Below are 27,980 nucleotides of genomic sequence, written 5' to 3' on the forward strand. Positions count from 1 at the left end.
AAATGAAACCATCAAGTGATAGATTTCAAACAATTACATGTCTGTCATTGAAAAACCCCATGCCATGATTAGATAGTGAAAAAACACACCAATCTCCGACAATAAAAGCTAATTTATCAACATTTCTGAAAAATGATACATAGCGTTTTGGAATTAAAATGAATGCTTATGTTCCTATCTCCAACAGTGCAGTAATAACAGACAATACATACAAATCCCAAAAATGTACAGAAAGGAAGTAAGAAATATAGAAATATTAAAACGAGCATCGTGTGAATAGAAAAGGTGTGTACAGCAGTAGTTTTATAGTATAGGCCTTGACTAAAATACATTATAGACATATGAAGTGGGTAAAACAGTATGTAAACATTAGTAAAGTGACCAGTGTTCAAGGACTATGTACATATGGCAACAGTCTCTAAGGTGCAGGGTTGAGTACCGCATGGTAGCCATCTAGAAACAGTGACTGAAGTTCAGGGAAGGGTACTGGGTGGAGTCCGGCTAGTGGTGACTGTTTAACAGTCTGATGGCCTGGAGATAGAAGCTGCTTTGATGCACGTGTACTGTCTCCGCCTTCTAGATGGTAGTGGGGTTAGCAGCCCGTGGCTCGGGTGGCTGAGGTCCTTGATTATCTTCTTGGCCTTCCTGTGACACTGTAGAGYAGGCAGTGTGCCCCCGATGATGCGTTGGGCTGTATGCACCACCCTCTGGAGAGCCTTGTGGTAGTGGGCGGTGCAGTTGCCCTACCAGGTGGTGATAGAACCCAACAGGATGCTCTCAATGGTGCATCTGTAGAAGTTTGTGAGGGTCTTAGAGGCCAAGCCAAATTTAAAAAGCCTCCTGAGGTTGAACATGCGCTGTTGAGCCTTCTTCAATACACTGTCTGTGTGGATGGATCATTTCAGGTTGCCGTCACTCTGCATGTCGAGGAACTTGATGCTTTTTACCCTYTCCACTGTCGCACCATCAACGTGGATGGGGGCGTGCTTCCTCTGCTGTTTCCTGAAGTCCACAATCAGCTTCTTCATTTTTTTGACGTTGAGGGAGAGGTTATTTTCCTGCCATCACTCTGCCAGAGCCCTCACCTCCTCCCTGTAGGCTGTCTCATCGTAGTTGGTAGTCAGGCCTACCACTACTCTCCACTGGAGAGTMATCTGCAAACAGGATGATTGAGTTGGAGACGTGCATGGCCACATAGTAATGGGTGAACAGGGCGAACAAGAGAGGGCTGAGCATGCACTCTTGTGGGGCCCCTGTGTTGAGGATCAGTGTAGCGGAGGAGTTGTTGACTACTTTCACCACCTGGGGACGGCACGTCAGGAAGTCCAGGACCCAGTTGCATASRGCGGGGTTCAGACCCAGCAGTGGTGTAAAGTACTTCAGTAAAAGTACTACTTAAGTAGTTTTTTGGGGTACCTGTACTTTACTTTACTATTTATATTTTCAAAAATATATACTTTTACTTCACTACACTTCACTGCATTACTAAAGTAAATAATGTACTTTTTACTCCATACATTGTCCCTAACACACAAAAGTACTCCTTACATTTGAATGCTTAGCAGAACAGGAAAATGGTCCAATTCACACACTTAACCAGAGAACATCCCTGGTCATCCCTACTGACTCTGATCTGGCGGACTCACAAAAAAAAGCTTTGTTTGTAAATTATGTCTGAGTGTTGGAGTGTGCCCGTCTATCCGTAAAAAATTCAGAAAATTGTTTGATACTAAAGTATATTTAAAACCAAATACGTTTAGTCTTCTACTCAAGTAATATTTTACTGTGTGACTTTCCTAGAGTCATTTTCTGTTACGGTATCTTTACTTTTACTCAAGTTTGACAATTTGATACTTTTTCACCTCTGAGACTCAGGGCCTGAGCTTAGTGATGAGCTTAGAGGCTACTATGGTGTTGAAGGCTGAGCTGTAGTTGATGAACAGCATTCTTACATACGTGTTCCTTTTGTCCAGATGGGATACGGCAGTGTGTAGTATGATGGCGACTGCACTATCGCTTAACTAGCCTCTCAAAGCACTCAAAGGGATAGGGAGAGATTGAATATGTCCGTAAACACTCCAGCCAGCTGGTCTGCACATGCTCTGAGGACATGAGTAGGAATGCCGTCTGGGCCGGCAGCCTTGCGAGGGTTAACACACTTAAATGTCTTACTCACGTCGGCCACAGAGAACGAGAGCGTCGGCGGTACTGTGTTTTCCTCAGATAATGAAGCCAATAGGAATGGACCCAGCAATTTCCAGAGGGCCCAAAACCAGGGAGATGGGTATTAGTGAGTTTAGCCGTTTAGAAAATGCCTCATGGATGCAGAGCATCACACCGTGGGCGAACTAAAATGCGACTGGGAGAGAAAACAGGGGATAAAGAGGTAGAACAATCTAGGAGAGCAGGGTTGACTTTGTGGCATTCTGACCTATTGTTGAACTATGCATGCAAAAATGGGATGTTTGTCTCTTTAACGTATCAAATACAGTCATTGTATCTGCTCTACCTCATCTGGCCTGGCCATATACATCCCTATGTAAACAGTAGCAAACAGAAATGAGGTCAAGGATGCAATTGCAGTGTAGATAAAACTGTGTGGATCATCTGAGTTCAGACCGAAGCATACGTATATTAGAGCTAAGCTGAGCCCCGACACATCTAAAAAAAACAATGATGTAAAATACAATCTGGCCGCCCCAGACTTTTTCAATATACTGCATGTGCAATTAGGTTACACTAAACAGAATGCCATGCCTTTCATATGCTATTTCCTTAATCCCCCAGCACTTCAAGGGAGGAAAAATGGGTCTCCSAAGGAAAGCAATCTCCCTGTATCCTCCTGTTTTCTACACCTCAGATATCTGCAAAGGGAACTGCCACCTTCTTGGCTTGCTCCCTAAACCACCTTTTATTCGCCAGCTGCATTTCAGGGGGCAAATTTCCATACTAATTTCTTTCTTCTCTCCTCACTTACCTTAATTCCAGCGCCGGGTGCCAGGCTAGCAAGACGTGTGTGTCTCTCTATCCAATGGCGGAAGACTAATTGCATTCTGGGATACACGCTCGGAATTCAGAATGTCAGGGAAACGCAGGCGGCATCTCTGCAGGCAGACGACATACAACATAGGGACAATTAATAACCCTCCTTCAGGGAAGACAAAATGGGACTGTCCAGCCCTCCCAAAGACTGCAATGCTGCTGGGGCTAACGCTGTTACGAGGCCAAGTTAGCAGACCTGTGCCAATCATAGCAGCGCAAACAATCCCCACCACCGCCACTGAATGCTAAGCCAGATCAGTCTCTGGGGTGGTTTGTCAGGTTTTATGGGGATAAAATAACATGACATTATTTTCTGTGTGCACACACATCTCCCATAACCAATACTCAGTGAACCATCCATTATTGCCACAGTGTGGGAGGTCTACATTGCTTAGAGCACCAATAGGCTCTTAGCAGAGAAGTGAAGATGCGTGGTTGGTTGATGAGGCTATAAGGGGCTATAGAAATAAACAGAGGTTCCGATTAAACCTGCCTTACGGAACCTGTCAGAAGTGTACATTCGAGCCCTGCTGGAGTCTGACGGCAAAGGTGATGAAGTGAAATATTTAAACCTGGCACAATCATAGCGCATTACCGCCTAGCCCGGTGGCACATTACGGAAAGCAATAAACACGAGAGCCTCCTCGCGACCGCATTTATCAAAAATGCTAAACACATGTGTGGCCCAAAAGCGGGGGGCGTGGGGGCTCCCCCCCACTTGTGTTAACCACAGTGCTGTGGACAGTGGAAAGGTGAAAGTTCATCAGAAGTAGTATTATGAGGCAAGAAAATATCAACAAAGCTTTTCCCTGGTTTCCACTCTCAATAAAACACTAACAATCCCCGGTGTCAAAGAGRGAGRGGGGGGGGGGGGGGTTATCCCCTGTCACTATAACCTCTTGTCCTCCTGATAAGCCACACAATAGCCAACTGAGACTAGAGAGGGATTTAGAGTATTACTGGGGATATAAATCTGCCACAGCAGCTGCTCATAAACGAGATATTTAGATATTAGATTAGATAGAGACAGATTTAGGGAGGAAAATAAACATAGTCAATATGTTTCTCAGACTTAAGTCCCCCGGTGCCGTAAATACATATCAATTCACAAACACACTTACACATGCTGGCGGATATAGCCACTAGTCAGTATACTTTGCTCTTGTACTGTAGTTAGGCTCATGTCAATGACCTCTTTATSCTTCATTTCCTGTCTATGGCCTTTAACTTGTGTGGCCTTTTAAATGAAGCATGAGCTCATGGATCAGTACAGATACATAGAGAGACTATAATAGTATCTACCTTCCATAGATTTCAAAATAATGCAATATATCTCTATGCTACCAACATCTGCCTTTCTGCATCTAAGAGGAACACAATTGATAGCGAAAGYGCTAATTTGTCTTGACTAGAAAAAAGCTGTAAAACACACCCGAGGGGATGCGGAGATAAGCGCTCCCGTGGTGGGTTGTGGAGATGCTATCAGACAGAGAGGCATGCCCCACCCAGGCCCGATTCTGTTTTAGGTGTTACCATGCTCCATGTTACCCAATGAATCAGGGAGGGTGACACTGAATATACACACAGAGCACAAAGCAAATTTAATTGTGCGTGCACCAGGTGAACAACGCACCCTATATGACTATAGAGCCGGGTCGTTGTGCATTCAGGACGTTGTGTTTGTGTGGCTTTCTTTTCAGGTGCCGTGTCCCTCACAACAAAGCCTACTGATTTTGCACATAGGGGTAATCTGATCAAAATCAAAATCTCTGGGACTGCATTGTGTGTGTGATTGGGCCTATTGTGCTAAATGCTACGGAACCGGTTGGAAGAATGCAAAATATCAGGGTTCAAACACACAGGCAAAGCAATAACATGGGGTCTATTCAGGGCTAGCAGACATCAATAGGGCAAACTCATTCTGAGTTGGGTCCTGATTCATGGCATTATTGACCTGCACTGCAAAAAAATGTAATCTAAGCCAGATGAAATATCTTATATTGAGTGATATTTAACTTAAAATGTGTTTGTTGTTTTTTTCTTACCAAGCTAAATTATCTAACGTCAATGGCAGATAATTTTGGTTATTTTAACCTAAAAACAACTATCTTATTTTTATATATTTTTCCTTAATCGTCTTATTAGAGTAAGATATTTTGGCTTGCTTATAATTCCCTTTTTTTGCAATGTGTTCTAAAATAAGGGCCCAGCTGAAACAGTTAGAGGAAAAAGGGATACATCGATGAGAAAACTAAATGTCTTCAATGAAAATAGTTTATTTTAAGTGAATCGATACGCCAAAACACATAATTCATTATACTCTAACCTGTCTTTGGTCAGATGAATAAGTTATGAAATCCAATATTTTCAGTTGGTAAACTTTCAAGGCCAAATACTTGCACATTGACTACAAGAAAGAGCTAATTCAACTATTTGGGGGAGGAGGTTAGATATAATAGTGGTTAATTAGTCCAACATCTTCTAAGTTTAGCAGTTGTAGGAGAACATTAAGCCATAACCATTAGGCAGACTGCATAGTTTTGTTAATTGAACATATCTCTCTTAAACATGTTTCATTTCAGAAGCAAATAGATTTTTCGGTGACTAATTATTAACTGCTTAAATATCGACAAACCAGATACAGTATTTAATCATGGAAGCGTTTGATGACCAGGAACCCTACCAACCCTCCTGGACATTTCAAACACACAGACTCAACAATATTTCTTTATTCATTTGCATCTCATTCCCAATCTAAAGAGCCATAGAGCCATTCCCATACAAATACCATCTGCACATAATTCCCATCCTGTGCCAAAACAATGGGGGATAGAGGGGATAACATTTGGATCATTAAATCTGCGAGAGAACGGTTCCAGAAATCCATGACATATTTGATAAGAGAAACATCAAAATCTAACTGAAATGCAAATTTGCTGGTTGCCGTGCCAATGACGGGCAGAGAAAACCACATTGTGTGTCAACGCCAGCCATCCCACTGGGCATTAGACGTCATTTCAACATATAGTTTTGATGTACATTTGGCTGAGATGTCAACTAACATGAATTCAAAGTAAAAAAAWTTAATAAAAATATATTACATGGAAACAATGGTGATGCTACCAGTTTTTGACCAGTGGGATGGGATGCTAACAAACCCCTGGAAAATAGGGAATATGGTGCAAAGACCAGAAATAGATTGCATCACATATACTACTCTGAATGTAATAGTCACATGCCATCAAACACAAATACATCCACTTCATTCCCACCCTGAGTGCCACACAGAGAAGTGAGAGAAGGGTGGTATTACCGTTGGGTGAGGGACACCAAGCCAGGATGAACTCCCTGTGCCTTTCATCATCAACGAGCTTCCATCCAGACCATGGCTTATTGTCAACCTCATAATACTAAAAAAAAACATCAGAAAATTGACAAAGGACAACATCCCAGGTATAGTGACATATTGAGAAAAATGAAAGGATTTTGTTATCTAACTGGAGTCTGTGGCCAAACAACATCACTGTTATGCTGACATACACTGAGTATACCTAACATTAGGAACACCTTCCTAATATTGAATTGCACCACCCCCATTGTGCCCTCAGAACAGGCTCAATTCTTCRGGGCATGGACTGTTGAGAGTGAAAACCCAGCAGCGTTGCAGTTCTTGACACAAATCGGTGCGCCTGGCACCTACTACCATAACCCGTTCAAAGGCACTTAAATTCTTTTGTATGGCCCATTCACCCTCTGAATGGCACACATACACAATCCATGTCTCAATTGTCTCAAGTTTTAAAAATCGTTCTTTAACCACGTCTCCTCCCCTTCATCCACACTGATTGAAGTGGATTTAACAAGTGACATCAATAAGGGATCATAGCTTTCACCTGGATTCACCTGGTCAGTCTATGTCATGGAAAGAACAGGTGCTCTTAATGTTTTGAATAYTCAGTGTATATAGTTTCCGACTKGAATCCACCTAGCAGTGCTTCTAGGACTGTGGAAAACCAACAACATGCTTGGTTATATTAGCATAAGAAAAAAAAAAAAATCTCCAAACATATACCAGTGCTTTTAAAACCGTGCCCTCTGATAAAAAGAGTAGAGGAGATATTAACGGATGTATCATCACAGTCGCCATAGCGTGGAGTGGAAGGCATAACATTATTAATGGACAGGGCCCGTAGACAGAATAAGCCTGTCACTTCGTTTGCCTTCAGCATCTGGCCAGGGCAGTGAGGGGGAATACATTTCTCGCTATGCCATGTGGATGAAGACTAATAATAAGCTCGTTCTAAAAGCCAAAACAAGCACAACCATCTTGCTCGTTCCGAATCAACGCTCCACTGTCGGTCTCTGTCTTCCGCTAGCTACCTGTAAGGCGTGTGTCTGAGTGCAGGCCAAGCTTCAGCGGGCAGACCGGCATGGACAGGTGGGGTGGGCTGTGCGGCGAGGGGTGAGGATAGTGCCAACGCAGCGTCAGAGGGACTCAGCTATTCCTTTCAAACCAAGCAGCAGGGACAGAGGAGTCAGCCTACAGAAGCGTGTGCCATGCAGACATGTCTTGGTGGAGAGAAAAAAATTGAGAGACAAAATCAATCATTCTCTCTGTACTTTGAAACTGTGGAGGTTCAAGTCTTCCGGGCAAAAAAAGTATAAATATGCTCCCCTTCACCCTAACTAGCCTAGCTTTGGCTACCATCTGTCCGTCATCATGCTCCTCCACAATGCTTTACTTCACATAGGGTTAGAAAGAGGTGATAACAGTGCAGAGAGCAAGTAACAAATGTCAACAATGGTGGTACACTATAAAAGTACAAAGAAAAAGTTCTGAGCTGCCTCAAACAYTTCCAACCCTTTGAGAAGGACCGTAACAAGCCTTTGTCATCTCTGATTAGCAAACTTTTCTTCTCCCCGGCTTCAAAGCGTCGAGGTGCAGTCAAGTCTCTGCATTTTCTGACAGCGAGCCATCTCATCTCCCCACTTCAGTCTATCGTCACAGCAGAACCCATCTGACTGTCTCAAGTCTCCGCACAACAGCAAGTGTACCTCGCTCCCTTTGATGGTCATTTCTGTTCCATTAAAAATAATAGAGCCAAGATGGATTAAAACCCAATTCGTATGCATCACTACATATCGCAAGCTCAACCAAACCCTTGTAGTCTGTCTGTCAAAGGTAGAGCACATTTTTAAGTATGATAGAGAGAGAGTACACATTTCTAAATGTGTTTTTTAATACAACAGAGAGCGACAAAGACCCATATCTATCTCTATGAAAGCCTGAATGGGACTCAAGGTATGTATTCCAATCTATTATTAGCACAAATTAATTAAATCTAGGTGTGCGTCATGACTCATAGGTAAACAGAACCCAAGACCATCAGGTATGGTTCCTTTAACTGCAAACAAGTAACACCCCCCCACATGCACTGTAGGGGTGTGCCAACTGTGCTCCACATGTGGTCCAATATTTGTGGCTGTGGAGAAACACATTTTCATGGCCACTTTGTTCATGAGAGCTGAAGGTTTCTGGGTAATTATACTTTGAAACAATAAAAAGTCATACTAATAATGAAGGGAGAAGAAGCCTAGTCAATCGCCATCATCTCCTCTTAGATGATAGAGAAGGATATACAGTAGATTAGAAGATTAGTGTCTGAAATCAATATATTGCTTTGACCAAGTTATACAGATACAACGATACTTAGCATAGAAAATGTAAACAGTTATGTTTACAACCACTGAAAAAAGCACTCAAATCATTAAAATCAAAAGGACAAACAAATGAATGTAATTTGTTCGGTAGTCTCCTCCCCTCTATTACTCATCACCTATGTTATATGCCACCACTTTCATGGAGACAGAGTGGCTAGCCTACTGAAATTATTGATTTGTTTCCCTTCCACTCTCCTATGACACAGCAACTTTGTTTATCAACCTGTGCACAATTTCAAATGGAATATTATACAGTATAAAATCCTCTGGCTGATATGCAGACCTTTACTATGCAACATGTTTTAAATAAAAACCTTGAGTTAAAAAGCCCCACCATCACCTATGGTTGTGTTAATTCCCTGTCCATTAAAAATGTATTGTATCTGGCTTCAGTATCCACCCAGTGTCTTATGTCTTGTAAAAGCACCAGCAATGTACCCTATTATGAACTGGATGGTTTGAGCCCTGAATGCTGATTGGCTGACAGACATGGTATATCAGACTGTATACCGCGGGTATGGMGAAACATTTATTTTTACTGCTCTAATTACATTGGTAACCAGTTTATAAAGCAATAAGGCACCTTGTTTATTTTTTTGGTATATGGCCAATATGCTACGACTAAGGGCTGTATCCAGGCACTCCGCGTTGCATCATTTCTAAGAACAGCCCTTAGCCATCACGGTCACAAAGAGTGATTATTGGTAGTCTTAATCAAATCTACTTTGAAACAAAAGTATACACCTCACACAAATGGTTATGGGCTTGAGAAAAGAAGACACCTGTAACATGGCAGCGATAGAGTTGAAATGTATTCAATTTAGAGTTTGCATCCCAAAATTACACTTTATATGCATCACAGAAGACTGACATAGAAATACTGGATTTTAGTAGTTTTTCTTGATCAATCTTTATTAATTATGAAACATATTAATAAAAAGCCACCCTTGAGGCCAAATAGTTCAATAGTTTGGTGATTAACTGCAGGAAAGGGCTACTAACTCACATAGTAAGTTGGTATGGACTCACTCTGTGTGCAATAATAGTGATTAACATGATTTTTTAATGACTACCTCATCTCTGTACCCAACACATACAATTATCTGTAAGGTCCCTCAGTCGAGTAGGGACTTTCAAACACAGATTCATACCACAAAGAACAGGGAAGTTGTTCAATGCCTTGCAATGTGATGAAAGAAATAAAAGCTGAAATAAATCACTCTACTATTACTCTGACATTTCACATTCTTAAAATAAAGTGGTGATCCTAACTGACCTAAGACAGGGTTTTTTTACGAGGATTAAACGTCAGGAATTGTGAAAAACTTAGTTTAAATGTATTTGGCTAAGGTGTATGTAAACTTCCGACTTCAACCGTACACTGCAGTCGCTTACCAAGACGACATGGAATGTTCCTGAGTGGCCTAGTTACAGTTTAGATTGAAATAGTCTTGAAAATCTATGGCAAGATTTGAAAATGGCTGTCTAAGTCAATGGGTATGAATACTATCTGAAGGTACTTTTTTCTGAAAGCTTGTTTTGCTTATAAAGACTAAAAGAGAAAAGAGTAGCCTACAGTTGGCAGTTTTTTATGTAAAATAACTCAAATTAAAATATATCCATCAAGCACTTTCTATATCCACATAATGTTACAGATCTATAGGGATTAGTGTGTTAGTAGAGGCTCTTTTTTCACATGGCCTATGACTGTGAAAGGTACTGTGATTCATACTGTATTTCACATGCAACCAGTGTTTTGGCAACTTCCACAATGGAATGTACAGCCTGTAATTCGAATATAACAGTTATCCCACTCTGGAATCGGATGGCTGTTTGAGTCTTGAGAATAATAAATATGAAAATAAATGTAAAATAGCCACAACTGTGTTGTATTCCAGAAAGATGGTTTAATAGTATTTTGATGTTTGGCTATTTTTAATTTTCAGAACATCTCAGGTAAGATATGAGGAATAGAAAACATGTCTTTTCAAGCATAACTTGTGGACAAACATGTCGATAATGAAAAACCATCATGACAAAACAATAAACACCTGTAGGCCTAATACAAACAATAAATGAAACAAATAACCTCCAAACTGAATAAAACACTGAAAAGCAAAAATAACCGCATATCTCAGAGCAAGTTGGTCTGCGACAATGAGRAAATTATGCAGCAATTTAACAATAGGCAAAATGTTTGACATAAATGTAGTTGGGTCAATGTCAATAACCGAGCCAAGCAGCAAAAGGACGCTAGGTGTCACCCTTGTGACTTTGAAACCGGTTAGCACTCGATATGGTCTGGGTTGTCTGCAACCATGTTTACCAGAGGGGAGAAGTGAGAAGGCAGCAAAACACACGAGGGACAAATATGCCTTACAACAGACATGCAGGGCCTACTCGTCCCCCCCGCCCCCMAAAAAATATATATGCTGCATGAMCAATYCAAGTAAATAACCTACATTTTTGTCATGGATAGCACGCAGTCTATCGTATCCTCAAACAAATTGTCATTTTACGAATAAGACCTGGCCAATTTGTATAGACATGACGCAAACAAAGATATGTATGCTTTCTGTGCTATTAATACAACAACTATTGCCACTCAGGTAGTAGGATAGCCTACATTTCCACGGAATGACGTGGGAAGTTATATTGCTGTTTGCACCCAAAAGCAGATCGAAGTAGCCTAGTCTTATCAGAGATAAACTGGTATGAAACATCAAAAGTGTTCCTTTCAAGAGAAAGAAGGACTGCAGTATCATAAACAATAATTGCAAATGATTTTAATTAGAGCATGCCATGCTGCTACATCAAAGCAATCGCATTGTTTTTGTTGTTGTAGGCCTAATTATACATTTTAGTGACCATGTCGTTTTATTCACATCTAAGGAATGCAGTGTGTGTGTGTGTGCGTGCGTGTGGCGCGCACTCTGACTGAATGAGTGTGCGATAGAGGGGGAGTTTGCAGGCTGCAACTAGAAGCACATTTGTTTCATTGTCCGGCAATACGGACACGATGTTCCACAAATAACATGCAACATGACACTTAATCCTCATTATATCGTTAACAAATTGTCCTCGTTTTACATGGCAAACTACACCTACCTGATCCTCAAGAAAGGTCGGTGTTACATTTCGCGCATCTAAAGCAGTGTGAAGCCGCCAAAAATGAACCGCTTTGCAGCGTTTCATGATCAAATCTACCCACTTTAACAAAATAGGCTACATGCTACGTCCATTATGTAAATAAAGCTTATATCATCCGGATGTCATCAGCAATCACGTGTAAATCAAATATTATTTCGATACATAAAGCCATAGCATCATTGAAGGATTGGACTCAGATCCCAATAGAAAATGCAGCTACATTTTGGGAAAAGCCTGAATACACACACGGTATTTCAAAAGAAAGCATGTAAACACTCCGATTGCATTGCAATGACAAGAAACACAAAGAGAACCTGAAATATTAAATATAGTAAACATACCAAGAGGTCTAACCGTTAGGCTATATATATATATGTGTGCGTGTCTGTGTGTCTGTGTTAGTTAATTAGAACTACGGTACTAGGCTTGGATCCTGTTCAATCTCTTTAAATACATAATAAACATCGAGTGATAAGTAAACAAATGTAGCCTATTTATATCCACACTACTTAACCCATTCCATCTACAGCTGTAGAAGTGTGCAGGTAGTTGGCCGAGTTTTCGTTGCTGTAGTTTGCCCCACCCACCAGCAAATCCAAACCTCCTGTGTAACCTCTGATTGGTTGAGGGGATTGCGGGTCCTGAGACTGAGCGCTAGGCGCTGAGCTGTGCATTGGGGCAGTGTGTACTGTTGATGCGAGCGGAGCCGGGAGCGCGTATTGGAGTCAACTAGCAGCCTACTGACAACGAGTGGTGCTTTTTAGCTCATTCAGGCCGGATATTTTCATGCATTTTGCTCTGCTGCAAGCTTGAAACGAATTGCTTCTTATTGTGACGGTATAACATCCTTTTATCTCTATATATTTTCACAATGGATTTGATATGGACCATATCTCGCCGCGGAATGTGTTCGGTGTCTCCATGTGTGAGATCCAAGGAAATTAATTAGTAAAATAAGCTACAAGACTTTGAGAGAGAAAGTAAAACCTCTAAATGCTTGCCTGGAAATAAAAAGGTAACTGTGGTCTTCACTAATAGCATTATAAGACTAGTTCCGGCAACAGCATCCTTGGTCTACGTTCGATAACTGGACTTTGGCTATTCAGGGGTTTTCTCAATACGGATTCATTTTTACGTTTCAATCGGATATGTGGTGTGATATAATTGCCCAGTGAAGAGGAAAAGTCATTACAACTTGAAAAAAAATCGTCAATATGAATGGATGGAACGTATGCGTAAAATCCAGTTTGTCTAAAATGCGCCTTGCGGTTTTGGTACTGGAATCATGACGCTGGGAAGAATTTAACTGGAAAATGTTTAGCCAATTATTTTATCTCCATTGAACGTTATCCTTTGATATACCTGTTCATCGGATTGTTCCTCCCTTTTTGATTTTTAAATTATTATTTTTTTGCATGGTTTTTCACCCTGCATCGAAATGGTTGGGTTTATCGTGTCAATCGCTATAGTTGTTGCTTGATATGAACTGCCTGATATGGGTAAATCAGTGTTCTGAGATCATTCAGAATGTTTTCCAAGCTCTATCCTCCCCAAAACCTCACGCGTTGCAGCAGATTGGAGAATGTGTTTTTTATCAGAAGAGTACAATGAAGTAGACCATATCGATATAATCAAGTAACATTTATATCATATACGAGCCTTTTCTTTTATCAAAACGTATTCCCTGGATAACTTTTCGATGAGATAACTGGATGATTTTGTCCGTTATCTCTGACATGCATATGTGTGCGTGATCATACAAGGTCCCAATTAAATATAAGGAAAATCAACAGGTACAATGTACGCCAGGGAGATGGATTTTATACAAATTATTTGGATAGTTATTTTATGCTGGACTGGGGTTGATTCTGTTATTAATTTGAAATACTCGATAAACGAAGAGCAGAAAGCTGGGTATATCATTGGAAACGTGACAAAGGACGCACAAACGCAAGGATTTGCCATTGCACCGCGGGCGCCGTACTTGCGGGTCATCTCGAATTCAGAGCCGCGATGGGTGGAACTCAGCCCGGCTGGACTTCTCCTCACACATCAGAAAATAGACCGGGACGTGGCCTGTCGACAGACGACAAAGTGCACTGTCTCTCTGGAGGTGATGTCAAACTCTATGGAGATATGTGTCATTAAAGTTGAAATTGTGGATTTGAACGATAATGCGCCCAGATTCCCCACAAACCACATTGACATTGAAATCTCAGAGAACGCCTCCCCTGGTACCAGGTTCCCCCTAGAGGGGGCAAGCGATCCGGACTCGGGGATCTTCGGTGTGCAATCATATTCGATCACCCCGAATGAGCTCTTCGGGCTGGAGATTAAGACTAGGGGGGACGGGTCCAAGATTGCAGAGCTCGTAGTTCAAAAATCTTTAGATCGGGAGACCCAGTCTCACTATTCATACGAAATCAGTGCAGAAGACGGTGGAGACCCCCCAAAGATTGGCGCAGTCCAGCTCAATGTTAAAGTAATAGATTCGAATGATAATAATCCCGTTTTTGACCAGCCTGTGTATACAGTGAACGTGATGGAGAATTCTCCGATTAATACACTTGTAATTGACTTGAATGCAACAGACCCTGACGAGGGAACTAATGGTGAGGTTGTGTACTCGTTTAACAGTTACGTCACCGAGAAAACGAGAGACGTATTTAAAATTGACCCTAGAACCGGTATTATCACTGTAAATGGCCCTTTGGATTATGAAGCAACCCATATTTACGAGATTGATGTCCAAGCCAAAGATTTAGGTCCCAATTCGATTCCGGCTCATTGTAAAGTCACTGTCAATGTGATGGATGCGAACGATAACCCACCTGTCATTAGTTTATTGTCGGTGAACACGGAGCTGATTGAAGTTAGTGAGAACGCGCCTCGTGGATACGTTATTGCATTAGTGAGGGTCTCAGACAAGGACGCGGGCGCGAATGGCAAGGTGCAGTGTAGACTACAAGGCAACGTCCCTTTCAGGCTCCAGGAATACGAGAGCTTCTCAACCATCCTTGTCGATGGCAGGCTAGACAGAGAGCAGAGGGACACGTACAATCTAACTATCCAAGCAGAGGACAGTGGCACCCCCCCTTTACGCGCCACTAAATCGTTTGTAGTGAAAGTCACAGATGAAAATGATAACCCTCCCCACTTTCTAAAACCACATTACCAAGAGATGGTCCTAGAAAACAACCTGCCTGGCTCATGTTTGCTGGCTGTGTCAGCTGTAGATCCCGATTTGGGCATGAATGGCACAGTTTCATACACCATCGTGCCCAGTGAGATTAAACACATGGACGTAAACACATATGTCAGCATAAATCCTTCAGGGCGTATTTATTCCATGAGATCATTCGACCACGAGTACACTAGGACTTTTGACTTCAAAGTTTTGGCCAGGGACCAGGGGAATCCGTCCTTATCCAGTAACGCGACGGTGCGCATTGTCGTTTTGGATGTGAATGACAATACACCTGTTATGACCACTCCATCCCTGGTAAATGGTACCGCGGAGGTATCCATTCCAAGAAACGCAGGAGTGGGTTACCTGGTGACCCAAGTCAAGGCCGACGACTATGACGAGGGGGAGAATGGAAGGCTGACCTATACCATCTCGGAAGGGGACAGGCTTTTCTTCGAGATAGACCAAGTGAATGGAGAGGTGCGGTCCACCAAGATGTTCGGAGAGCAGGTCAAGTCGACCTACGAGATCACAGTGGTGGCACGCGACCACGGGAAACCGTCGTTGTCGGCCTCGGCATACATTGTTGTTTACCTCTCACCGGACCTGAACGCTCAGGAATCTATTGGACCCGTAAACCTGTCGTTGATCTTCATCATTGCCCTGGGCTCTATTGCTGCTATCCTGTTTGTCACTATGATTTTTGTGGCAGTAAAGTGCAAAAGGGATAACAAGGAGATCCGAACGTACAACTGCAGGTACTGAAAACAGCCCTTCATATCCATCTCAATAGTTTGGTGTTTCAGTCAGTCATGGTTATAGGCCTATTGATTATTTTATTCCTCCATATAGGCCTACATTTACGCATTTTGGTATCCATTCAGTGATGCGCATAATTGTGTGTGTGTGTGAGTGAGTTCAGGCTGGTATTGAGTGCACGTAGCTGTATTTCTAGTGCATGTCCAGGGGCCCGAATGTTAGGCGCTACTAAGGAATGCAGGTGCTCAGAATTGGTAAGCAAAAATGGCTTATGGACTCCTAGACCAAGCGTCCTTGCCTTACTCCTTTTTGCAAATCCTCACCATTACCTAGGACTAATAATCTTGGCTAGATTAGGACAATTAGCTGCATTTTACAGCTATCGAATTTATGGCACATATTATTCCCAAAGGTTCAAATGGATGTTCTAAAGKAGACAGCATACCCTACCATTCTGTGAGAACGATGACATAATAATTATCATTATTACTATGTTAATTATATAAATAATATTACTACTGTTACTAATCATAACGATACACTCAATAATGATAGCCTAATAATAATAATACAATTAATGCTAGAGGGATCTACTACTTATACTACTAAAACTAATAAGTCATCCACCTTTGAACCCACTATGCCTCTACTCTATGTATGACTATGCCTCAGAAGGAGACAGACACTATTATGTAGCACATTATCATCTTGATCATCATCATAAAAATATGCTTCTCTTCATCAATCTGTAAAGCATCAGCTCCCACTTTGATTTCCTTGTGCTCGACCACCTACCACTGTGCTACATTACCACTTAAAATGTCCATATAAATTGCATTTGTGGATTTAAACCTGAAGCTATTATCATATTTCATATTTTACTCGTGCTGCTACATCAGGCCGTTTCAAACGTATGGCAATTGGCTGACCGTGTATGGTTCTTCCACAAAGTATGGCAAATGCACATCTCTCAGTAAGCTCTAGCGGATAAAAGACTATTGACGAAAATGTTGGGTTGAGATCCATTAAACACACTGTGAAGCAGGGGTTCCCAACTCAGGGGGCGTGCCCCCCAAAACGTGGCGCCAACGTTTCATGGGATGCTCGGGACCTTCCTTGACCATCCTTGATCGAAAACAACGCATAAATCTGCAATGCTTTAGGCTAGAAACAAGCTGTAAAATGCCAGAGGAAGATGGGACTCTGATGCACATGGGAGTATTGGTTTGTCTCTATGACAATCAGAAGCTGAACTATGACCTTCTAAAGTCCAGGAGTCAAAGACATTGGACTTTGCTTGGGAAGTCATTTTATACAATGTGTGACTCTGTCACTACCAATTAATCAAATCACTTTCTGTCAAAGAGAATACATAAAATTAAGTTGAGGGTTCATATAAATTAGAATTATGAAACATATCTGTTAACAGAATAATATTTGGGGAAATCGGGTCTATTCTTTATTTTCCTTATGTTATTATTATAATCATTAAATAGCCTTCTTAACATATGTCATGGGTCATGTTAAACTACGTAGAATTGCGTAGAAATGAGCTTCAAAACAACATTTTCCTATGTTCCTCAAATTGAACCAAATCAAATTAGTGTTATATTTAATATAGGCTATCTCAATAAACAATAATTATTGAGGGGACCTTTGKGAAAAAAAGGTTGGGAACCCCTGCTGTGAAGCATAGCCTACAAGAATGCCATTGTGTTGCAGTTTCTTGTCAAATATTGAGTTTCTTCTCTTTTATTCACCTAGAATCACATAAGTTGTGCAGACAACTTTATTTTTCAATAAAAATTGTGGACCTTCTCAGGCACACATGATCATGGATTATGGTTAATATTGGTCACTGTTGATTTAAAATCTAAAGCACTCATGGATTTGCAATATCAAGTGATGGTTAGTGAGATATCCACATCATGTTTCCCCAACCCTTATTCTTCTGAGATGTAGATTTGWTCAGGGTTTCTCATAGTAGAAGATCACTTTTACATTCAATATTCTATGTACGGTATGGATAGCAACCCTAGGGCCTCACTTGTTATGTCACATAGCTTCTAGTTTCAAAGTCACATTGTTGTCAACACAAACAGCACACAGACAGTAAATAATGACATTGGAATAAAAACRTCTGTTTGTTTTCTGAAAAACCAATGCTCTTAGAGAGTGAGGCAAAGGACTCTGGACATAAGTTATTTTATTAAGCCAATTTTAAGGGGATTTAGGGCATTTTATATCTTGTTTTTTTCAAAGATGTCTGTCATTGTCACATGGGAAAAACATAGCCTACTAGATTTCCCAGCACGCTCTTTCATTTGGATGTGACCCACAATGCTCTATTTCTGTAATAAAAATACACAAGAAAACAAGCAACCAATCAAACAAAAAATTWGGCTAAATCAAATAATATCTTCCCAACACCACCTAACCTTCACCTTAAAAGAATCCTGTCTTGTGGCATAAAAATCCTCTTCCTGCTGGGTACTTTAATCTATATTGATGTGCAGTGCTACTGAGTAGCTAGCTACCACCTCAAACCTATGCAGTGCTTATCTGCAATTTATTGCTCATTTTCTTTGAGTCGGGAGGATTTCTCCTGTCCATTTTTTGATTTTGGGCCCAGGAGTACTAGAGAGAACGATGGGCTCTCTTTTGACCCTCACAGTCTCTTCTCGCCCCTACTCACACACGTGCGCGTGCGATAGAGAAATAACACTTTTGAGATGCCCCGAAAAAGATAGAGTCCAAGGCTGCTATTGACATTTTTATTTTCCAGAATGAAGGCAGGGAGGAACAGACCCGGAAAGCATCTTAAATGAAAAGGAGAACCCATCCAATAAATACTAAGGACAGGGGAGTCCTACATGTGCATTTCAGCATATGCAGCCAGGGCCTCAAGTTTTATTAGATGCAGGGTAGAAACAAGAGTAAATAACACAATCCATCCAACCAGGGCTAAAAATTGATTCTTGGAGAGTGGGAGTCCATGCAAATGTTCGACATGTTAAATACTCAGAGGAATAGGCTCGGGTCAGGAGGGATTCTGCTTAAAATAAAACTTCCCCTCATAAGAATTTGCAAGCCTGGATGGAGAATGAAAATTGTCTTCATCCAGCCCGAGCATCAGCAGCATGCTTTCAATAAAGAATCTCCGGCTTTCTCATTTGGGCTGATTAGAATCAAAATGCTCTGCTCCAGTCAGGGAACGGCCACAGACACTAGTTTCTAAATGAATTTGATTTTACAGTTTTCCTGTACTCCATATTGCCAGTGGGCATGGCTTGGTAATGAAAGAAAAAGGGGAATTAATGTTAGCAGTGGGGCTGTGCTTTAAATTTGATTGCAAAATTTGGTTGGTGCTCTTCAGTATTGTCTGTTGTCTTGTTGTTGCTGTGTGTGTGTGTGCTTTTGTGGTTTGGCATGTTTGCATTGTGTGTGCTTGTTGTTTGTGAGACATGTCGACTGTGCCGAGCATGCAAACGCAAACAAATGAGGGATGATGGCTCCATTGGTGGCATGGGGAAGGCGGTCAGGCTTGGGGTCACTTGAGCATGGCTCCTCTCTCTCTCTACCCTGAATGCCCACCAATGAGCTGGCCACCACCACGGGACCTTTCGGTCAGCACCCTGGCATGGCCGGGCGGGGCGCCTCTGACTGAACGGCGTTTGCCTGTGGGCAGATACAACAGAGCACTGCTTTATTGAGTCTGTTCAGTTTCTTCTACTTGCGCAGGGTGGCGGAGTACTCGTACGGCAGCCAGAAGAAGTCGAGCAAGAAGAAGAAGCTGAGCAAGAACGACATCCGCCTCGTGCCGCGCGACGTGGAGGAGACGGACAAGATGAACGTGGTGAGTTGCTCATCTCTCACCTCCTCCCTCAACTACTTCGACTACCACCAGCAGAGCCTGCCGCTGGGCTGCAGGCGCTCCGAGAGCACCTTCATCAACGTGGACAACCAGAACTCACGCAATGCTGCACCCAACCACGGCAGTTATCAGCAGCACTCCTTCGCCAGCGGGCAGGGCCCCCAGCAGCCTGACCTCATCATCAACGGCATGCCGCTGCCTGAGGTGAGACCACGCTTAGTTCGCTCTGATCTGTCCCTGCGGCTTGTTGCTGCTGTGCCAATCTGTGCCAATGCCCTTGGGAAGAGGGGGGACCGAGGGTGGATGTACGGGGTTGGGTGTATGGGACAGGGGAGAGTGATGGTTAAGACATGTCCGGTCAACTCTTACTTAGTCTCACTAGTCATGACTGCATTGTGCTTCAGCTTCCAGTGGGAGTATAGTCATTTTGGGGTATGAAATAGTAGGGAGTACAGTCGCTGTGGGTTCACCTGGTGCATGTGAATGAATGGTCACGTTGACCAGGTATGTTCTCTCAACAGAAACGTACCAGATCACACTTCTATACCCTCAGTGTAACGGTACATTTCCTACTCGTTTGAAATCGAATCTGATCAGCCATGTGTGGTCTTGTGCGTTAGTAGCGGCATTTGAGAGAAATAAATCACGGCATTTCAATGGGTTTACCCAGGTACAGGGATTGACCTGTGGATAAGAGCGAGCCGTGCCAAGCGCGAATTTGGAGGCATGACAAAATTGATTATTTGGCTTCCACCTACCTGCCTTGTTTTATGTGAGCTGAGCTATTGCAAAAGAACAGGAGTTTGAACACCTGCCAGACGCATTGACCCGGCTAATCAGCTCCCCCACATGTGGTAGAAGGAAGAATAATCATTGCTTAAATGCTCCATGTGCAAACAGTGCGAACGGCCCAATAGGCTCCAGTGTTAGTCATGCAGTCAAGGCCAAGGCTGCAGCTTTGCACCCCACGCAGCCAGCTATTATAGAGCTATAGTCAACTCACTATGCATAGGGTTGATTGTATTGACGTAGCGATGTATGGCTGAAGACAGCAAAGGCCTCGCTCGAGTGGGCTATTTAAGCTGACAAGAGTGTACACCGACTAGCTGGTCTTTAGAGTATAGATTTTTGCCTCTATGCCCTAGTCTATTGGATTCCTTGGACATCCTCTCTAGCTTGACCTACTTCTATGGCCCTCRGGGGGGCAGGGGGTTCTCACAGTCCTGTTCAGTCCCAAATAAAGCAACCCCACCCATCACATATTTGATGACTCCAATCCTCATTTGGCATTCAGTGAGAAGGGTGGAAATGCATAAAAACAAAACCAGAAACATAAGAACAGTTATTGAGCCATTGATTGGCTGATCCACTGAGGATCTGAGCTCCTATCGGATCCCGCGGGGTCGATGAGGCCCCACTTACAGCCACGCTGACTTACTGCAGACTGTCTGGGACGGATGGAGCCAGAGAGAAGGGGAGTGAGAGGGAGGGAGAGGAAGAGGGAGAGAAAGAGAGGTCCTGTAAATTCAAGCGCTGGTAGGGGGGAACAAGTGCATGCCACCATGCCGTGCCCAGGCCTTTATGTACCCGCAGGTAGCATTCAGGTCACAGACCTCTCCATGAGCAAAACACAGGAAAAAAACTTCAGTCCGGCAGGCACAAAGAAATGACTGTGTGGTTGTAAAATCCAGGTGGAGTAGCGTGTCTTGAAGGCTTAAGCATCCAATAAAAAAAATCACATTTTCTGTGGGATTAGGGAGGCCTTTATTTGTTTCTGTTAATGAAAAAGAGAAGAGAGGGAGACAAATAAGGTCTGAGATTCTGATATGCAAAGTTTGGAGGTGTCTGATAGGGATGCGTTAGGGGATGGAGGAAAGGAGGGAGGGAGAGTGTCTTAATGCCAGGTGTCTGGGCTCCACCGCATTTGTACTTTTTTTTTGCGTTTGTGATTGGCTTGATAAAGGCAGAGGGTCTGCTTAACATGCAAGCTCTGTCGCAGCTCCGCCTTCCACATGACGTTGACAAACATCCCTTTGACCGCGACCCTGTGCATATTTCCTGTGGACAGACGGAGAGAGGAGGTGCTGACTGTTAGTCAATGGGAGAGAGGGAAAGAGGGAAAGAGGAAGAAAGATAGATGAGCTGGGTGAAGAAAGAGAGAGAGGCGAGAGGGAGTATGTGCATGTGTGTGTTTGCATTCTCCCCCTCGAGCAGGCTGCAGCTAAAGCCAAATATTTATTCTCCATTCTGACATTTAGAAGACAGTAGCTAAATATTCACACATTGCTGTTAAATTACAAAAACTGTTGTCAAGTGCAATTGCATAGCCATTAATGTAGAGCGCAAACAAACAGTGCATCTGTGAAATGACCAATAATAGCTTTGTAACGGTGAGCAAGCCCACTTGACTCCACAAGTCCACATTTTCACAAGGTCTAGCTAGGACACAGGGGCACTTTTGTGATTAGTAAGGTTCATGCTTTATCCTCAAAAACGTTCATCTTCACCCTGGCCCGAGGGCGCTCCTGTAATCATCTGTGAGTCAACCACCGTTTTACAATTTTACACGAGGGCATCATATTTGTTTATTTCCAATTTATTGTATGAACTCTAAGCCGAGCCACATGGAATAATGGCATTAGGATTTGACTTAACAGAAAAAAAAGAATAATCGAAAACAGGAGAGTGAAAGACTTCATATGTAATAATGAGGATTTGAGTTTAGGAGATTCATTAATGTTATAGGATTTGTGTTATTGGTGTATATGGGTCTCACATGTACTAAGTCGTTTGTATTTTTCCACCTTTATTTAACCAGGTAGGCCAGTTGAGAACAAGTTCTCATTTACAACTGCCACCTGGCCAAGATAAAGCAAAGCAGTGCGATAAAAACAACGACAGAGTTACACATGGGATAAACAAACGTACAGTCAATAACACAATAGAAAAATCTGTATACAGTGTGTGCAAATGAAGTAAGGAGGTAAGGCAATAAATTGGCCAATAGTGGCGAAGTAATTTCAATTTAGCAATTTACACTGGAGTGATATATGTGCAGATGAAGATGTGCAAGTAGAAATACTGATGTGCAGAAGAGCAGAAAAACAAATATGGGGATGAGGTAGGTAGTTGGTTGGATGGGCTATTTACAGATGGGCTGTGTACAGCTGCAGCGATCGGCAAGCTGCTCTGACAGCTGACACTTACATTTAGTGAGGGAGATATAAGTCTCCAACTTCAGTGATTTTTGCAATTCGTTCCAGTCATTGGCATCAGAGAACTGGAAGGAAAGGCGGCCAAAGGAGGTGTTGGCTTTGGGGATGATCAGTGAAATATACCTAATGGAGCAGGTGCTACATGTGGGTATTGCTGTGGTGACCAGTGAGCTGAGATAAGTCGGAGTTCTACCTAGCAAAGACTTATAGATGACCTGGAGCTARTGGGTTTGGCAACGAATATGTAGCGAGGACCAGCCAACGAGAGCATACAGGTCGCAGTGGTGGGTAGTATATGGGGCTTTGGTGACAAAACAGATGGCACTGTGATAGACTGCATCCAATTCGCTGAGTAGAGTGTCGGAGGCTAATTTGTAAATGACATCGCCGAAGTAAAGGATTGGTAGGATAGTCAGTTTTACAAGGGTAAGTTTGGCAGCATGAGTGAAGGAGGCTTTGTTGCGAAATAGGAAGCCAATTCTAGATTTAACTTTGGATTGGAGATGCTTAATAATGTGAGTCTGGAAGGAGAGTTTACAGTCTAGCCAGACACCTAGGTAGTTATAGTTGTCCACATATTCTAATTCAGAACTGTCCAGAGTGGTGATGCTAGTCGGGCGGGCAGCGATCGGTTGGAGAGCATGCATTTCGTTTTACTAGCATTTAAGAGCAGTTGGAGTCCACGGATGGAGTGTTGTATGGCGTTGAAGCTCGTTTGTTAACACGGTGTCCAAAGAAGGGCCAGATATATAGAGAATGGTGTTGTCTGCGTATTTGTGGATCAAAGAATCACCCGCAGCAAGAGCGACATCATTGATATATACAGAGAAGAGAGTCGGCCAGGGAATTGAACCCTGTGGCACCCCCATAGAGACTGCCAGAGGTCCGGACAACAGGCCCTCTGATTTGACACACTGACCTCTATCTGAGAAGTAGTTAGTGAACCAGGCGAGGCAGTCATTAGAGAAACCAAGGCTGTTGCCATGGGTTGTATTATCCTACTTCAGAGAGAGAGATTTTTAAGCGTACTATATTTCAAGCTAGGTGTACTAAGAAACGACATGGTGAAATGGTAGTTAAACAGGAATAACCTATGTATTACCAGCTGAGAGATGTTTGGTTGACCTGCCTGTGGTTGTGGTTGCAGATTAAAAGACAACAGGTCGCTGGTTTAATTTCTTCTTCTTCCATGGCTTAATTATAGCAGATCAGTTGGTGGGGGAGACAATTAGACAGTAAAGGAATGGCCTTTGGCTATAACGTGTAACGTGTACTACTGTGGCTTTATTATATCTCCTCCTGTGATCCCAGATAATGAATATAGCAGGAAGAAAATAACTTTTCTCTGGTATTGATTCAGTTTACGCTCATCCTTATGCGGGAAACAAATTGGATATTTTTTTATTTTATTGGGTTTCATTATGGTGTTCAATGAAATAGAAAAAAGGGAGGCAGTCTTTGTGCTCCCTGGTGTTAGTGTGRGACTTTCTGTGGAGAAACTAGCAGACCTTTATTCTCCAGTTCTATATTTTTTTTGCCAAGTTTAGTTCAATGCTAATTGAGGTAAATTCACATCCAGATGCTCCCATTCTGTTACCTGAAAGATGGCAAGCATGTGGCATACGGCGTACAGTTCAATTTCGGGCTTTCTGCAGTGTGACGAGTTTAGGCACTTGGATTATTTGGCAAAACAAAAGGCATTTATTTTACTGTGTCTTGAATTTGTTCCTCTCCCAGTCAACAACAGAACTCCACGCTGTAAACAAAACCCAAGGTTGCTAGCTACCGCAATTTGTTAATCACTAACTGTTTTCTAAGATCGCCTCTCTTGCAGCAATATGTAGGCTATGGGGAGTGGTACTGGGTTCCATATTCTACATGCCTGCACATCATCCCACCCCCCATGCAATCCCTTCACATCAGGACAATATGCACAGAACACATTCCAACATGCCATATTGAGGATGCAAAGTCGATGTCTTGCTGTCAACACAGCCAATCACCTTCCACCCCCACCCCCCCTTCCTCTCTTCTAATGGGTTGTCATCATGTCTCCTTGAAACATATAGCTTGCTAACTGCAATTAGCRAACTTACTAAGTAGCATTTGATCCAGCGTCCGAGCCTGAATGACCAGAGACACGACAATGTGTTTGGAGTTCAGGGCCTTTTCTTGATTCCTCTATTGTTCTCATCGGTAACGTCATTATCTTTTTTTATGGCAGAGCTGCGGTCTTTGTCTGTGTCCTAAATGGCACCCTATTGCCTATACAGTGCACTACTTTTGACCAGAGGCCTATGTGCCCTGGTCAGAAGTAGTGAACTTTAAAGGAATTAGGGTGTCATTTGAGACACAGCCAAAGACTGCAGCTCTGCCATGAAAAATATAATGACATTACCGATGAAAGCCATAGAGGAATCAAGAAAAAAAACTCAATTCCAAGCACATTGTCGTGTCTCTGGTCATTCAGGCTTGGATGCTGGATCAAATGCTACTTAGTCAGTATGCTAATTTCAGTTAGCAGTCTTGATCATAATCTTGAGTTATTGCTAATCAGATTGTGCCTGACCTATTGCCTCTTACTAGAGTGTTGGGTCTGGTTTGACTGGCACAACACAAACTCAAGCCGCTCTACGTTTAGTCTTTGGTCTTGTGATGTTTCCATTGTAATTTGACGAWCCAAGCCCCCCGTTTCCCTCCCTCCATCTCACTTAGCTTTCTCTGAGAAAAATGTCTGTCTTCTCTAATCTGGTTGCCTTCCTCTTTAAGCCACTGACTAATACATGTGACAACACATATGGCGGGCTAATATGTTGCGAATTACAGACTTTTACATTTTCTATGACGCCCATCGAGGCAACAGACTAGGGCGTTTTTATTTCTCTAAATTTCATCAGCCTAATCCAATTAATCATCCCTAAATCCATACGATAAAGTAAAGGTCAAAGCATGCTGTCTCGTTGAGGGGCTTTATGCTGAGAAGAAATCTCAGTCAGGCTCCAGGAAAAAGCTCTGATGAGGGAGTACCATTTAAACAATTTCAAAAGGGGATTTTCGAAGCTCAGGAAGAAGAAAAGAGAATAATCAGGTGGTGAAAAAGCGAAACAAAGATTTTACAGAGTGGCAACTGACGGATTCTTGGCTGCTTGAAGTTGAAATGTTGAAATGCTAGTGTGTTTTATCTGTTGAAGGAGTTGGGGGCGAACCTTTGCGTGCTTTAATGTCTCCTCTTCAGAGGGATGTGAGAGAGTGAAGCATCTTATCTGAAGCCCCTGATTGAGTAACTGGCAGATGAGCGCAGGAATTATAGCGAGAAAGGTTTGATTTGTGAGTGAGCCATGGATTTGGGAACGTTCTTGCAAAACCATCAGTCAGTCTGACAGTCAGTTAGTCAGACAGCGAAACAGACAAATATTTCAACATTCGTGCACAGTCATGTACAGTACCAGTCAAAAGTTTGGACACACCTACTCATTCAAGGGATTTTCTTTATTTTCACTATTTTCTACATTGTAGAATAATAGTGAAGACATCAAAACTTTGACATAACACATGGAATCATTTAGTAACCAAAACAGTGTTAAAGAAATCAAAATATATTTGAGATTTTAGATTCTTCAAAGTAGCCACCCTTTGCCACAGTGACAGCTTAGCACGCTCTTGGTATTCTCTCAACCAGCTTCACCTGGAATGCTTTTCCAACAGTCTTGAAGGAGTTCCCACATATGCTGAGCAGTTGTTGGCTCTTTTCCATCACTCTGCGGCACAACTTATCCCAAACCATCTCAATTGGGTTGAGGTCGGGGGATTGTGGAGGCCAGGTCATCTGATGCAACACTCCATCACTCTCCTTCTTGGTCAAATAGACCTTACACAGCCTGGAGGTGTGTTTTGGGTCATTGTCTTGTTTAAAAACAAAGCACAAACCAGATGGGATGGCGTATCCCTGCAGAATTCTGTGGTAGCCATGCTGGTTAAGTGTGCCTTGAATTCTAAATAAATCACAGACAGTTTCACCAGCAAAGCACCCCCACACCATCACACCTCCTCCTCAATTCTTCACGGTGGGAAACACACATGCCGAGATCATCCGTTCACCTACTCTGTGTCTCACAAAGGCATGGCGGTGTGAACCAAAAATCTCAAATTTGGACTCATCAGACCAAAGGACAGATTTTCACCGGTCTAATGTCCATTGCTCGTGTTTCTTGGCCCAAGTAAGTCTCTTCTTCTCATTGGTGTCCTTTAGTAGTGGTTTCTTTGCAGAAGTTCAACCATGAAGGCCTGATTCAAGCAGTCTCCTCTGAACAGTTGATGTTGAGATGCAGTTAACTCTAATGAATTTATCCTCTCCAACAGAGGTAACTCTGGGTCTTCTTTTCCTGTGGTGGTCCTCATGAGAGCCAGTTTCATCACGCGCTTGATGGTTTTTGCTACTGCACTTAAATAAACGTTAAAAGTTCTTGAAATGTTCCTGATTAACCTGTCTCCGGATTACATCTTCAAACTAAGAGAAACCATGGCATCCGACAGGAGACACATCCATCCATGATGTATATGGGTAAGATAGTCTAGCTAGCAAAATGTTCAGATATTCCACGTTTMTAATTTTGACAGAAAAAATTGTTTCATTTCAAGTTAGTGTACTGTTAGCTAGCTAACGTTAGATGGCTAGCTAACGTTACGTGTATGATCTCATTTTTCGCATCTGAGAGACATTTGCTTGACTATTTATAGCCTAATGTTAAACCTGGTTGGTTAGCAGGGTAGTAAAGTCATGAGTTGGGATAATGGTTAATTGTTACCTACCTAGCTAGCTACATGTCTTAACAAAAGACTTGTCTGAGTGTGCCAGAGCGCAGAATAACTGATGAATTTACGAACGCTCAACACCTGTTGAATATGGCCGGTGTCAGCAAAAAAGCACAATTAAATTGTTGCCAGCAGTACAGTTACAGTCACCAACGCTCTGGATAACATGAAAACAGTCTAACCAGCTCTGCTAGGGTGAGTAAAATGGTCAGAGTGGTGT

At 42.4% G+C, this 27,980-nt stretch overlaps 1 protein-coding gene across 6 annotated transcripts in view; it reads left to right on the forward strand.

The window, feature by feature from the left end:
• Positions 1-12,593: 12,593 nt before the first annotated feature.
• LOC111967631 (protocadherin-19) overlaps positions 12,594-27,980 on the forward strand; it is a 76,460-nt gene continuing 61,073 nt past the window's right edge. For 2 of the 6 annotated variants that reach the window (XM_023992812.1, XM_023992813.1), the window contains exons 1-2: positions 12,594-15,858; positions 19,583-19,937. In XM_023992812.1, coding sequence (XP_023848580.1) covers positions 13,712-15,858; positions 19,583-19,937 — 2,502 coding nt within the window. In that variant the 5' untranslated portion in view covers positions 12,594-13,711. The remainder of the gene's footprint in view (positions 15,859-19,582; positions 19,938-27,980) is intronic. The other 4 variants (XM_023992814.1, XM_023992815.1, XM_023992816.1 and 1 more) reach the window with 3 other exon arrangements.

The sequence above is a fragment of the Salvelinus sp. IW2-2015 genome, linkage group LG8 (assembly GCF_002910315.2).
Source record: "Salvelinus sp. IW2-2015 linkage group LG8, ASM291031v2, whole genome shotgun sequence".
Taxonomy (NCBI): Eukaryota; Metazoa; Chordata; class Actinopteri; order Salmoniformes; family Salmonidae; genus Salvelinus; species Salvelinus sp. IW2-2015.